Raw genomic sequence first — 15395 nt, forward strand, 5'->3', positions numbered from 1 at the left:
TGGAGATTGCTACTTATTCTTGCATCTGTGAAACTAAAAATATTTCCTACTTGTACATTTCCCTTATTATGTGACAAGGTGACCCAAGTTAAGATCATTTGAATCCTTGATAATTAGAAACTGCGAAAAAAACATCTTTTAAAAGAACTATAGGGAATATTGGCCTTTAATAATAAAGACAATTTGTTGTGGGGAACGACCAACTTTAGTTATGGAAAAACCACTATTTTCAGTCAATTTATATTTATTAACATTACTGGGTGACGGGAACAAATAGACATGTTTCTGAATGAAAATGTTTGAGATATGGCAACTTCAAGATCCTCAACCATTCTATAAATTAATAGAAAAAATTTGCTTGTGAAATGAATAGTTCTTCTTTTTGTTTTTGTTCAGTTTTTACAGTTTTCATTAGAGAAATGTTTCCTTTCTAAGTATGGATTTAAATTACCCTTTGCCTGTAGTTTCAACTTTTTCTCATTGACCTATTTTATATGTTTTCTTCTTTAGGCACTTTCTCAAAGAAAATGAGAAGAGGCCTCAAAGGCAGTGAATTCACTGTGTAAATGTATCAGACTGACTACTGATACCTCTCTTTTTAAGGTATGCAGCCCTTGACCTGATTGTCCTGATGACTTGTGGAATCTAATGTGGTGTGGCTAGAAGCATAAGAAGGGGAAACTTTAAAGGGGTCAGCATTAAGGCAGGAAGTGAGTATTCCAGAGGGGAACCTGTGACTGGGATGAGCAAAAACCTGCTTCTCTTTGGGTCCTACTGTGAAATTGTTTAGGACACCTTAACACAAGAGGTGTGGATCCACTTACCGTGCAGAGTTCAGGTGGTCATCCTGCAGGAAAGCTGGGGGCTAGATGTGGGTCACTGGAGTACTTGAGGGGTATTCTGTACGTTGCTTTTCTCTTCTATCTTTCCTGAACTTTAAGGAAATACTGACGGACTGTGTTATTAAGAGTGAGGCATATCTGATGCTGGTGATTATGTGGTAAGGGGAGAGCAGTGTCTCTTCCCTTGAAACCCGAGTGTGAAAGCAGTGGTCCTTACCTGGAGAAGGTGGTGGTGACCACCTCAGCCCATCCAAGAGCAGTCTCAAAAGGGTTGCCACACTGGGAGAATCTCAATAGCTTATTAGTACATATTCTGGCATACAAGCTGGTGTGGGCTTAAGCCATTGAAATTTAGGCATTTGAAGGGAAATGTTGCCTTTCTTTCAAAACATAGATTGGAGACCAAGACATTTGGATAACATTGATACCATCACATGCCTTAGTCTTTGCCTTCTGTTTTAATGAAGGAAAGAACATGATGTTAGCAGGTAATCGGAGGGCAAAACCCAGGTATCTGATTCTCAATTATTAGCTTTATAACTTTGAGCACTTAATATCTCTGACCCTTAGTTTTGCCTGAAAATGAGAGCATTCTTACTGGCTATAAGGTTTTCAAATAGTGCTCACAGATTCCATAACAACTTGATTTTCCATTTTAATTTCAATATTAAAACCTATATGTTGAATTATTTTAAATTATAGTAGTTTTAAACACTGAAATGTGTTACATATTAGAAATAAGCACTTGAAAGACCAATTATATACTAAAATCTGCTGCCAGCTTAATTAATTTTGCACACAGCTTCCTACTCTCTCTGTTTAATTCAAAGGTTCTCCATTGTGGCCAAGAGGAAACAACACAGAATACCCTAAGATTGCTTTGTTAAAAAACAAACAAACAAACAAAAAACTTGAAAACTAAGCTGTTCTCATTTAGTAGGCTTTAGAATTCTGTAGATGATTGAAATACCACAATCTGAAGAACTGATACAAACCATGGTTCTTTTTACTACCTTTCAACTAGATTACTCAACCGATAATATTCTGACTTCAATGTTTATTGAACATGGGTCATTTTTTTTAATCAGTGTGGGTTGAAGATATTTGGCTTCTTGTTTGATTTCATCTTCACTAACTTGTACCAAGTCTTGTTGGTTACTCATTAATTCATTGTACCCACATTAAATCTTGTACCCACATTTGTGCTTCTCCATTCACCTGGTACAGGCTCTCATTTCTCCCCCTCGTTTGAAAACATCACTATGGCCTTCTAAATAAGCTTCCTCTGTGTAGCATCTAGACCTCATACTTACTCTATTACCATTCCTAAACATAGTTTTCATTTTTGACCCTATTTAAGAGGCAAAGTATAAGGCAAGTCCATAAACCTTAGTCCATAAACCTTAGTCTGCCACTCAAGGTCTGGTATGGTGATACCAGATCCCTATTTATACTTTTTTTTTCTTTTTTACATTAATTTTTTATTTTTTAGAGATTGGGTATTGCCACATTGCCCAGGCATGAGTACAGTGACTATTCACAGGCGTGCTCATAAGGGACTGCAGTCTCCAACTCCTGGGCTCGAGCAATCCTCCCACTTCAGCGTCCTTTTCTTTCCAATCTAAACTCTCTTCTTTTGAAAAATTTTTTACTCACTTTTCACCCTCACATGCCAGTTGCATTCTACTTTTGTACTGCAACATACAGTGATTGCCACATGTAGAAATACCATTTTCTTCCTCTACACTCTCCATGGTCTAGTTCTGATCCAAATGTCACTACTTCAACCTACACTATGTTCTTCTTTCTGTGAACAGCTATTAGAACTTACTTTCAACTATACAAACAATACTTGAAATAAACACCCTGTGGATACACTGTACAAATATCTCAGGGTGGCCTAAAGGTAGCCTTCCTTACCATGGTATCCACCTCTCCAGAACCTACCCTATTTGTGCAGCCTGCCCCAACTCTTTCATCTCACATTGGTTTCCTTTTATCTTTCGGTTCTTTTACTGTACTTAGTCTCACTTATCCTTCATGTTTTCTTCTAATTTACCTTTCAATATTTCCCAACACTGTTTGCGTATTAGAACCACCTGGACAGGTTTTACAAGATATAGATTCTCAGAGCTCACAGGCCTGAGTGTTTCTCGAATTGATCTAGGGTAAGGCCCAACGTACAAAAATACATACATTTTTAAATTGGCATTTTTAAATGTTCCTTAGGCAATTCTAGTGAGACAAGTGTTGAGAAGCACTAAATTGAATCAAATTATAAGCTCTTTGAGAAAATAGTCATGTAAATTTCTTTGCCTTCATCCCCTAAATAGTGGATACAAGCCACGTAATCAATAAATATATGTTGATTTGGATACTTTTTTTTCTTTTTTTTTCTTTTTGAAGAGAAAAGAAGATGAAAAAGAGATTGGGGAAGAAAGCCCTCTTAAGAATACTCAGCCCTACTAGTTCCAACCTGCATACCACATAGGTCTTTCTGAACATCTCCATTGATCCCCAAGGATCTGATAATTTGAGAGATTCCTGTTACACACTGTTAAGCACCTTAGTTCTGTTCACCTCACTGTTTAATCATTGACTGAAATGGAAAGCATCAGTTAAGGCCATGATTTCAATTCTGAAAATAGTTATTCTCAACGAGCAACTGGAGAAATGTGTTTGACAACATAGCTTTTTTTTTTTTTTTTATGTTTTGTCACAGTATTTGTATGTTATGCTTAAGGCCAACATTTATGTTCATTATGTTACCAGATTCAATATGGGTGAATAATATAGTGTATCACAAACTATCTGTAAAGAGTGTGTCTTAGCCTCAAGTGGGTAGTTGCCTTTCCAAGTCAGGAGATCTAATTTTGCGGGAGACCATCATGTCTACCGAGTCACTCTCAATGTCTCTGGCTGGCCTGTTGGGCCCACATTCTCTGCTCTCCACTCCCTGTCAATATGCAAACTCCTGGATTATACAAATGTACAAATCCCAAGCATGAGATTTGCACATCTTTACTCATCAGAGTCACTTTACCATACCACATCACCATTCCTCAAAATGCAAACCTCTCTCTGGTAAACTTCATCTGAATCTTGGGTGCATTTGACCAACATTTGTGTTGACTCTTGTGCATATGACTTGTAAGTTTTGTAGACACACATGAAATTGCTCTTTATGTGTGCTGCAGTGATGATGCGGAAAGGCAGACAGAGAGATTCTGCTAATTATACATAGTTATAATGAAGAACTTTTCTAGTTTCATGGCCTGGAGCTGTTTCATGGCCTGGAGCCTCTAGTTCATTTTAATAGAGCAAGTTATATTAATTAGGTGTATGTAAAGGACAATCTTTCTCTTTACTGATTTGTCATTGTGTTGATACAGCTATTCAGTGCCATTTTGAAACTATTCTCATCACAAGGAATAGATTTAGGGTTTCTTTTCTATTTTAAAGGGAAAAAAAGTACGCCAAACTCCTCCAACAATCTGGAATTTTATTCCATCCATATACATGCATAGTAACAACATTTGTTGAGAAATTATTTCTATCAGAAGTAGAACATTATCTTTGCGATCACCAGGTGCAGTATTGCTACTCTTATATTTAAATAGATCTTATATATGAATTAAATTCATACTTGCAGCATTGAGTTTAGGGTTTCGATTTAGACTGTGCCTTTCAAAAGATAAAACTGATTAATACTACCTCATTACTTACAATACTGCTTCCAGTAATTTTGTTCATTCTTTATAAAGTATTGCATTTAACAGCAAAGGTTTAAAAATTGAGACAGAGCTGCATCAGCGAAAGAAAATCCAAGTACTATACAAGAAAAAAATTGCCATCTTCATTTAACATACAGGTTTAGGATTAAGAAAATGGACAGAAACATACAGCTACATACAAATGCAAAGCCTAGTGACTAAGAGACTGTATCTGCTAAAATATAAAGTGCAAACGGAGCCTGATTATCCAAGAATTGAAATCTTAAGGCGAACTTATAGCATGGGTATTTAGAACATCTTTGCAAGTTATATTTTAGCATATACATATATCTGCAACAGCATATAAGAAAAAATCAAGATACACAAGTGCTTTTGAAGCTATTTCTAAAATGATTTTCTGTATTGTTTGTGACTATTTTCTTTAAAAGCTACTATACAGTGCAAACCATATGTGCTACACAATAACTATACAATAACATTACAAATGACTTTAATATAAAGTTTTTAAATAAAAAATAACATAACCACAGCTATGAATACTGCTGGCAAAATAAATTAATTTTTTTTGAAAATGGCACCAATAATACACTTTACTAATGGACTGTAATGAAATTACACCTCAAGTCTTCAACTCAGCCATAATGAATTATCTCCTGATTGCCCAGATGTAATTCAAATAACTTTTTTTTTTTTTTTCTGGACTGGTTAGAACAACATACTAAACACTGATACCAGAGGTGACTGATGTTTATTCAGTTAGTTCATTTGACATGTTCCGCTGCATGTGATGAGCAATAAAACTTCTTGTGAGTTATAAAGTTTGAAAGGTTGTTGAACTGGATATCACACAGCCGGCAATATTTCCCACTGGTTGGAGCCTGGGTGGAACCATTCACACCTTTTGCTATACTAGACAACTGTTCCTCTGCTGAGGGAATTCCTGGTGAGACATTCTCATTGGCAGCTAATGGGTTCTCAGAGATCCACGAGGGAGATTTGTGGTCGTCTTCATGCTGAGGATTCTGGGAAATGTTCTCTTGCTGTGGGTTGGCAGCAGGTCTCTCATCTTGTTTCAGTCCACCGTTCACTATTACCATTCCTCGATTTTTGGGCAACAATGGCAGAGAATCTTTCTTCAGCACAGCACACCCATTTGAGGAAGCCTGGCCTTTAGGAGACTCATTTTCTGCATTTGTGCTTTGCTCGATGTCAGTGTTATGGATGACAAGAGAACCAGAAATATAATCACTTGGCTTGATTCCATAATATGGAGAAAGCTGGTCGGCTCCTTTTGCTTTCTTTATTGCTCCAGGGTAAAGGCATTGTGGAAGAAACAAATGTCTGTTTTCTTCTTTTGTAGCAATGAGCTGAGCGGCTTCACTAAAGACCTTCAAGCCTTGCAGGGTTGCTAGGTGGGATGAAAATAGGTTTCCATTGGGGGAAGGCTGCTTCAAATTCCCGTTTTTCTCACATTTTATTATGCTTCTTTCGTAGCTGACATCAGGGCTGTTTCGTTCGCTTTCTGGATTCGGAAACACTTTGCCGTCCAGTTGACCCAGGTCATTACGCTGATGTGCAGTAACCGGGCAGAAATTCTGCTTGTGGGCCAGATAGTTTTCTACCTTATTGAAACTGATCTTGCACACAGTGCACTCGTGATAGTCCAGCAGCCTTTTGGGAGACGTGGTCGTCCGCTCAGACTGAGATAAACACTTTTTGCTGAGATCTATGGGCACGTCCATCTCTAGGCAGGAAACACTGGAATGAGTAGTGTCACATTTGGAAACTGGAACACACTTGTTGATCGTCAGGGAAGTTTCCAAGTGCTTAGAGACAATTCCTGGAAAGATATCACATCTTGGGTGGTAGCACTCTCCTAGCCCTTCTGTGGGTTCTTGAGTGGAGGTACAAGGATTACTGAGGTTGGCTACGTCAAGAAATCTCTGCTGAACCAGTGGAGGCCTTTGTTCCTGCTCAGGTAGGCACATCTCATACATCTTTCTGCGCTTGCGTGTGCGCATGGTTCTCTGCATGGCAGGCACTTTGTTGGAAGCAGACCTCTTTAGTGGAGGGTCGTGGCGAGTAGCACAGTAATACTGTTTGTGGACCATGTACGTTTCGTGCCGGCTGAAGGTAATGTTGCAAGCTTCACAGGTAGTCTTATTTGGGTCACTTTCCCCATCCACTAAGGGGACACTGGGATTTTTCACATCGACAGGTTTTCCATTAATTTTGTCATCATTGTTACTGGAGGTGGAGAGCTTCTTAGTTTGAGTGGAAAAGTCCTTGTCATGGCCCTTCCCATTTGGCCCAATTAAATCTAAGACAGTGGAAGAATTGATGCAAGGTGTTTGAAGAAGTGGATTCTCAGGATCAGCAGAATGAGCAGCTGGGTTGAGAAGGTTTATGGAGGTTTGGCCGGTGTTGGGACTCAAAGCTTCAGGCATCTTTTCTGACACACTAGGGAACTCTGGGGACTTAGCCATCTGCTGCCATCGGCTGCTGCAATAATGCTTTTTGTGCACTAGATAATTATCCAAATTATTGAATGTTATGTTACACTCAAAACAAGTAGCCCCCTTGGGCATCAAGGGGCTGTAGATGACGGGAGGGTAGCTACTACTGCCATGCCTCAGTCGCCGATGCACCAGTTCAGACATCTTGGCTAAGATCTCTGAAGCTTGAGGGACCATGGTGATATCTTGGGGGAAAGAAAACTGAGATAGGAAAGGGCCCACAGGGAAAGAAGGCCCAATGTTAGGCTGAACTGGAGATGAGGCAAGTCTTGGGCTAGAGGGCTCAGACTTTATTTTTGTGTAAGAAAAGCTTTGTTTATTTGTTGTAGGCTGTATCTCTGGTCTCTGGTTTGTGAGAAAGAGCTGAGTCTTTTTCTCACACTTGTCCAGCTCTGTGTCAGAGCTCGCATCTTTAGTCTGCATGGCCTTTTGGCTCTGGGGAAGTTCGCTTCTCGTCAATAAGTCTGTGGCTGGCTGTAAGCTGTCTTCGGTTCCACTTGGAGAGTGTTCCATGTCACTTTCTCTGGGAAGTTTGCCGCTAGGGACATGGAGCTCCTGGTGCTGCAATAAGTCCCTCTGAGTCTGGAAGCCGAAATGGCAGTGATTACATCGGAAGGCAGCTTGAGTGAGATGGGAGAACAGGTGTTGGTGAAAGTTGATCACAGAATCAGCAGTGTAGCTACAGACGGTGCATTTTAGACTAGCACCAGGGGGCAGGAATTCTTCCATTTTCACTCCTAGGGAGACATACAAAATAAGAACAATGAGAAACATGTGTGTTGCTTTTTGAATGCTAGGGACCTTTTCTAATGACCTAATGTTTGCAACACAATAGGAATGAAATTGTTCAGAATCTCATTTGTTATATTAACTGTTTTCTTGTGACATCTCTTACAGTGTGTGATAATAATAATAGCACTTTATAGTTTTCAAAGTACTTTCATGAATATTATGGCATTGAAGTGGAATAAGTGTCACTGTCTCCATTTTACAGATGGGGAAACACGCTGAAGGAGGCTAAGGGAATTGATTATGTTAATGAAGCTATTAAGTGATGAAGCCATGCCTGAGCCTCGGATTTTATAATTACTGATCCAATAACCTTCCTACTATAACATTAGCCTCTACATTAGGAAGAAGTGAGCATTCATTAGGGTTGCTATTGAAAACCAATGCAAATCAAATAACTCTCATTACACTACATATAGGTTATATTCTAAAGAAGTCAAAGAGAAACCATTTTGTAAAGTAATCAATAACATCCTAATTTATATTTAATATACATTTAAAATTTTATGCTGTAGTTTTGCTGAACATAGTTTATCTCTATCCAGGGCTGATATTTACCCGGTAGACTAATATAGTCTACTGGTACACTAATATAGTCATTTCGCATTGGCATCCATGCTGATTGATCGCTGCCTATTTCTAGTCCATGATTACATATTTTGAATATTACCATTGACTCTGGTGGGTAAGCATCACTAAGGTTGACTCTAGCTCCCATTGGTCAGCATATGGTAAAATCGGGTTTGGCTTATCCCCTCTGTACTCTGGACTAAAATAAGACTGCCTTTTATATTCATAAGCTGAAAATATGGCAGATGTACCTATTCCTGTAGTCATAAAAGGGGTCTACCTATCCTTGTCTCCTTTTTTCCTTAATGAATCCAATACTCATTTTTTCCATTTAGCTGAAAGGACCCCTGTATTCTGCTCTTTTTGTTTTGTACATGACTTTACTCACCATCTGAGACAACCAATCTCTTTCTTGTTCCCCTGCTTTATTATCTATATGAAGATAGCTCATTTGCAAGAAGAGGAAAGAGGATGAGCAGAAAGGAAACTGCCTACTTTTATAGGTTCAAAGACAAAAGCTTGAACTGTACTAGAGCACTGGAGGTTAGAACAGTAACTTAAAACTCAACATGTATTTCCATTTTAAAGTCATTTAATCTAGGCAAAGACAGCTAAGAAAGTCACCCAGAGGTGTCCTGCAAGGTTTGTATCACAGGCGCTGGAAAACTAGGATTCTCAGTCCCTAGTTTGTCCCATGCAAGAATGTACCTAAAATTATTTAAAGTCAATAGAATTCTGTACATTCAATTAAATTCATTTTTTTTTAAAAAAATATGTTAATTAGAATGCTGTGAAATGAAACCAAAAATAGCTGGCATACAATTCCAAATTAAATGGGAACAGTTGCCACCCTGCCATTAAGACAGGGCCTTAAAAAGCTTATTTGTTTTTCAGCCTATTTTTTTTTAAGGGATTTTAAAACATAGTACTAAAAGTAGTTTTATGTCATAAAAACCAGCTAAGCTGTTATGATGCATCTTTTGGAAGTCAGGAATATTTTACTGATCCATATTTAAAAGTAACATCCCTGAATTGTAATTTTAATTGGATCTATCAATAGAGTAGCTTTATTTCAATTCAGCAAATACTTATATTATTATTTCTTCCCTACCATACAGGGAACACTATGGTCAGTTTCCAAAGATTGCTTGACACTAAAGCAACACATGACAATATTCAAAGGGTATTGAGACTTTCTTTTGAAAATAATGTGCTTTTTTAAAACCTCAGTTGAAAACAAATAGAATTATTTGGTCTGTGGTCAGAGCACTGAATTTGTCAGAAAAGAATTAAGACCCAAGTCCTTTGAGTAAAATATGCTGAGTATAAGTGGCATAAGATCACACTGGTTGACCCAGAAAGTTTGATTTTGATGTTATAGATAGCTACAGATAGACAGATATAGATGTATACATGTAATGCATATATATTTATAAAAGTAATAGAGTCTTCTGGAGCAACAGAAGGAACAAAAGCGGCATTTACCACTGTGTGAATTCAGGTGCATTTCTAGAGCTCGAGCATTTGAGAAGCTCTTGGTGCACTGTGGGAAGGGGCACAGGCTGGAAATCTGATGGGCACTGTCTTCATTTTCCTCTGACACTGGAGCAGCTTCTCTTTGCCTCCCACTGCAGTAGTACATCAAATGGGCCTGCAGATTCCGCTCACTCCGATACCAGATGCCACAGGACTTGCAAGGGAATATATCCTCTGCAGGTAAAAACACAGAGACACATTTGCTGCTGTCCATTTGAAACCAACCATGGGTAAAGCAGCATGCAGTTCAATTTTTCTCAGACTCTGCTCTCAGGTCCTGAACTGGGCAATCGGACAGTGATGAGTAACAGTCTTTGGTGGTGTTCTACAGCAGAGGACTCAGCTTTGAAAGAAATGTCGTACTCTGCAATTTAACTTCCCAGACTCTAGAAAGAGGACACTCCAATATTTAAAACACAAGATACTGATTTTATTTTGTTTTATTTTTTGTGACAGATTCTCACTCTGTCACCCAGGCTACAGTGCAGTGGTACGATCTCAACTCACTGCAACCTCTACCTCCTGGGTTCAAGCAATTCTCCTGCCTCAGCCTCCCAAGTAGCTGGATTACAGGTGAATGCCACCATGCCTGGCTAATTTTTGTATTTTTAGTAGAAAGAGGGTTTCTCCATGTTGGCTAGGCTGGTCTCAAACTCCTTTCCTCAGGTGATCCACTAGCTTCAGCCTCCTAAAGTGCTGATTACAGGGGTGAGCCACTGTGTCTGGCCTAAGATATTGATTTTAAATTGTACTTATGGTTAGAAAAAATATACATTTATAGTGATGTAAATTATCTAATTGATTAAAAGGTAAGGATGTAATGGTTGAACTAATGTTAGCCATGATGCCAACCCCTGACACCATTTCTTTTTAACACAGTAATTACGGAATGGCTACTATATGCCCAACTCTGTGTTGGGCTGGGTATAAAACAAAATGAAAGACTAAACAGCTGGCCTTAGGAAGCATACAGTCTCCTCTGGTTGATGGCCATGTGGTCAGCTAATTACATTACAGCCTAATTACTGTTCTGATGGAGGTATCTGAGGAAGGCCCCGGGGCATGATAAAGAGGCTGATGTCAGAAGTGGAGGTAGGAGGAGATTAGAAACGGACTTAGAGGGAAGATGATGAGCTCAGCCTGAGCTGAGGTGTGAAGGATGAAATTAAGCTAGTTATATGGAGAAGAGGGGTTGGATCATCCTGATCAAATGAGCAGTTCAGGGAAAGCCATGAGAGCCTGAGAGAGGGGCTGGGAGGCTGGGAGGCTGTTCTGTACTGTTGAGGTAAGGAGCATGATAAGGCTGGGAGAGAAGAGGCTGTAAGAGGTAGGGATAGACTGAAAGAATTGCAGGCTCTCAAAGAGTTTTAGATTTTGTCTTCACGATTATGAAGCATCACCGAATCCTTTTAAGCAAGACACTGACATAATCAGATATTATAGAATCACAGCAGCGGAGTCTAGTTTTGAAGGTAGTGAATTTGGAAGAAAGACTTTTGACTGGTGGGAGGCAACTGCAGTACTCTAAGAGAAACACAACAGGGTTTGAACTGCAGCTAATACTGGTACCGTATTTATCAGGTCATGCTATGATGTGTCATGTTCATGTGTTCACTCATGGAAAATCTCTCCTTGTGTGTGTTTTTCCCCCTTCATCCATATATAGGTGAGGAGACTGGTGTTAAGGAACTTGCCCATCCATGACCTCATCAGTGGTTGAAATGGGATTGGAATCTGGTCTTTATCACTCTTCCATAATGCCTCCATGGCAAGGGTGGCAGAGAGGAAGAATCATGCTGAGGAAGTAGAACTGACTAGAAGTCATGAACAAGGCTTGGTGACTAGATTCTAGAACGGACAAATAAGGCTCTGCTTTGCTTCCAAGCTTCTGTGTCAGGAATGGTTTCATTCATCTACACAGGGAACAGAGGATGGAGGGGTGATGTCTTCAGGCTAGGGCATGTATAGGGTGACCAAATCTGACCTTGTATTGTGCAAACTCAGGACTTTTGTAGAGAAAGGGGTCACCATCCAGAGGGATGCCAGATAAAAATGTACAATGGGACTAAGCCAGGCAAACAGTGGCACATGTTCACATTAGACATGTGGAATCTGATATTTCTGCAAGAAATACAGAAGAACATGGGATAAATGGCAATGGAGGCCTAAAACTCAGCAGAAATGACTGAACTTGTAATTTGTGAACTGTTATTTATGGTTGTTGGTGGAGCCCATGGTGGTGAAGGAGATGGCTCAGGGAGATCACATTAAAGGCAATGAGGAGAAAAACTAGTGATCAAATTCTAGTGAAGGGGAAGTAAGGGTAGCAAGTATAATGTAGAGTTTCAAATTAACATTTAATTTAAAAATTATATGCTACTAATGCTTATTATTTAACCCCTCCCTTCCAAGTTAATTTCATTTACACTATTCATGAGGCTACACAGTTTAGTAAAGGGTCCATTTAAGCAGGATGAATTTAACTCACTAATTCCAGAATGAAAGCAGCCCTCTGCATCCATGCTGAATTATTTGACATAAATAGTTGTCTTGCTACAGAAAGCAAATAGAGTACACTTTCCACTATAATTAGAATTAACATCTATACATTGGAGCTTCCCAATAACATCAGATACTCCTAGAGTCTTTGGCAATAAAATCCTTTTGCCTCAGGTTCAGGTTGGGCCCATGTTATTTCCAGTTCCTCACTATCAGAATCAAAGTAAAGATCCAGGAAAGAAAATAAGTACATTTACCTTAAGGAAATCCAATAATACTAGCTTAGATGGAAGTGCTATATCATTGAGTGAATGCACAGTAATTTCAGACTCATCTGATAATTTCTTTAATCTAAAGGATGATTTTACAGCAAGAATCTAATTACAGTTGAATATTTTATATTTTAATATCAAGACATCATTGCCTCTCTGGATTTCTTTTCTGACTCATTCAGAGTCTCAGAGATTTTAAAGTATATTTTTGAGTGGATGCAATTTTTTGCTTACCTACTAACTTCAGAATCTATTCTCCTCTTAAGATGTATCTGCTACTCATGTTTTTTCATAGAGCTAGATAAAAGCAGATCTGTCTAGAACATAGATTTTGGGACCCCCCAGACCACTGATTTTCTGTCATATGAAGTGTCATTCTGTGACACAAAAATACAAACTAAGTTCAATTTCCTTTTTACAAAATAAAATCACAAAGGTAAATTTGCCAGGGCCTACTTCAAAATTCTCCATATAAAGTTTTCTAAGCTTATCACGCATTTTTCTTAATTAATTAATTTATTTTTTACCTTTTTGCATTAGCAGATGTCTTGATTTATCCAGGATACACTTCCTTTTTGTTAGTATATCTAATCAGACTTTGATTTTGTATTCTGTTTCTTCTTTTCAAGTTTTTAAGTCTATGGCCCTTAAAGAATACCAAATGTTTTCTACTATAGAAGCATTAATGCAAGGTGCTCGCCTTCTCATAGCTAAGTAGCCTTGAATATTATTCAACTCATGTAGAATAGCAGCTTTGTGTGTGTGTGTGACATTCAGGAATCTGACTTGAAATGGTTGGAGTTAAGGGTTCTTTCTATACTCCCAGGAAAACTAACCCCCGCCCCCCCCCCCCCCACACACACACAAAGATAAAATGAAGCCACAACACTGAAGGAAAAAGGTCTGTTCCTGGTTTCTTGTCAGTAGACACTTTTTTCTCCCATAAATTCCCATCACCTCTAAAGCTGGGCTACACAGCACTGAGCACTTACTATTGACAATAGCTGTGGGCAGAATAGAAGCCATGGCAGCTTGCTGAGGAAGCAGCTGAATTGAGTCCAGCAGGCGTGCAGGGTACATCCCTTCTGTGAGAGTCATCTGACTGGCAGCTTGTAGCCTTGAGTCAAAATCCACCACAAAGGCAATTAGCTCTTCACCCTCAGAGATGGCCTTCGTAGTTGTACACCAAAGCTGACCCCCTATTAAGAAGAAAAAAGAAAAAGAAAAAGTTGACATAGGATGCTTGAGTCTGTTGTACACTAGATTGATGATGTCCACAGCACCTTCTCATGTTTTTCACACCGGTTCCTACTGGAGTGGAGTGTTTGATCAAGGCAACAGTTGTGCTCCTTTTGCCTCCTGTGTGGAAAATTGTACTCTTTGCATTAAATGAACTGTTTAGTGACCAGAAGTAGGAGGAGGCTAAGAATCAAGTACAGCATAAACATAATTTGTAGAGATTTTTGTCAATTGTATGCTTTCTGGGGCTTGCCTGAATCAGTAACCTTACCAGTACATTGGGATAGTACCTAAAAACCAGCATGATAAGGACCCAACTGCTGAAATTTATTTCCTGTGAGCATTTGAAGTTATTCTTTCTGTATTTTATGAAAGTATGAAGTTATTTATCTCTCTCCTTCTCTTCCCCCCATGAAATACTTCCATCATATCAATACCAATACCCAAACTACAGAACAAGTAAACAAAACCTCCTAAAATCTAGAAAATTAAAGTGAAATGCAGATAGTTATACTCTGCTATGTCTGCTGCCTTTTTTTTTTGGCTGAATGATCTTTACTTATATAATATTATGTATAATGTAGCTTCTTCATCTCCATTTACCCTGATTGAACTTCCTGAAATGAAGATATGCCAAAAATCCTTTTCAAAAAGGCTCATTTAAATAAAGATTTGTTTAAATGAAAAGAAATGTCTCTTCAAACACTAAGATATACTCTGGCACTGCACTTCAACAATCACATGTTTTGCATTAAAAAGAAAAACTATGCAAGTACATCTAATGTATTGGAATGTGATAGCAAATGCTCATTTATTTAACATGTTTAGACAGGCAAAGCACTTATATTTTGTTATCTACACTCTCAGGCCTAGATATGTATCCTATACAGTTATGCCTGAAATAATGTAGCATACTTGATATGTTATAAAGCTTTTTTTTTCCATTGTGTATAGATTGGAAGGCTGTGTATTGCACTCATTAAGCAGCCCAAACTTGTACCCATTTTGATAAGACATATTGCACTGTTTATCTTTCAACATAACTGTCTTTTCAACTGCACTTCATTTCTTCGACCCTTAGAGCTCATGGTTTTTAAACAACTTGTGGTAAAACTCTGGTGGAAAAGATAACAACAGCATATGATATGGCAGAGTTGCCTAGAAGAATCAGAACATTGTTTTAGAGAAACGTTGGGCAATTAATTAAGCCAGCTGATTAAGTTTTAAAGGTAAGGAAACAAAACCATCTGTGAGAGTATATGATTGTTAAAAAATAAAGTAGAAAGCTGAAACTGGATCCTTTCCTTACTCCTTATATGAAGATTAATTCAAGATGGATTAGAGACTTAAATGTTAGACCTAATACCATAAAAACCCTAGAAGAAAATCTAGGTAGTA

General features: G+C 38.5%; 1 protein-coding gene and 1 long non-coding RNA gene across 5 annotated transcripts in view; one reads left to right on the plus strand and one right to left on the minus strand.

Annotated features, from left to right (window-relative positions):
- Window positions 1-4326: 4326 nt before the first annotated feature.
- The window catches only part of ZFPM2 (zinc finger protein, FOG family member 2), a 490202-nt gene continuing 479133 nt past the window's right edge, over window positions 4327-15395 (minus strand). For 2 of the 4 annotated variants that reach the window (XM_011931024.1, XM_011931016.1), the window contains exons 6-8: window positions 13751-13957; window positions 9937-10161; window positions 4327-7829 (exon numbers count right to left, since the gene is read on the minus strand). In XM_011931024.1, coding sequence (XP_011786414.1) covers window positions 5338-7829; window positions 9937-10161; window positions 13751-13957 — 2924 coding nt within the window. In that variant the 3' untranslated portion in view covers window positions 4327-5337. Of the gene's footprint in view, window positions 7830-9936; window positions 10162-11556; window positions 11783-11971; window positions 12109-12992; window positions 13136-13750; window positions 13958-15395 lie in introns of those variants that run through there. The other 2 variants (XM_011931032.1, XM_011931043.1) reach the window with 2 other exon arrangements.
- The window catches only part of LOC105503897, a 13198-nt gene continuing 8243 nt past the window's right edge, over window positions 10441-15395 (plus strand). The window contains exon 1 of the long non-coding RNA XR_001000548.1: window positions 10441-10560. This is a non-coding gene — a long non-coding RNA (uncharacterized LOC105503897). The remainder of the gene's footprint in view (window positions 10561-15395) is intronic.

Source organism: Colobus angolensis, unplaced genomic scaffold (genome assembly GCF_000951035.1).
Source record: "Colobus angolensis palliatus isolate OR3802 unplaced genomic scaffold, Cang.pa_1.0 Scaffold121, whole genome shotgun sequence".
NCBI lineage: Eukaryota > Metazoa > Chordata > Mammalia > Primates > Cercopithecidae > Colobus > Colobus angolensis.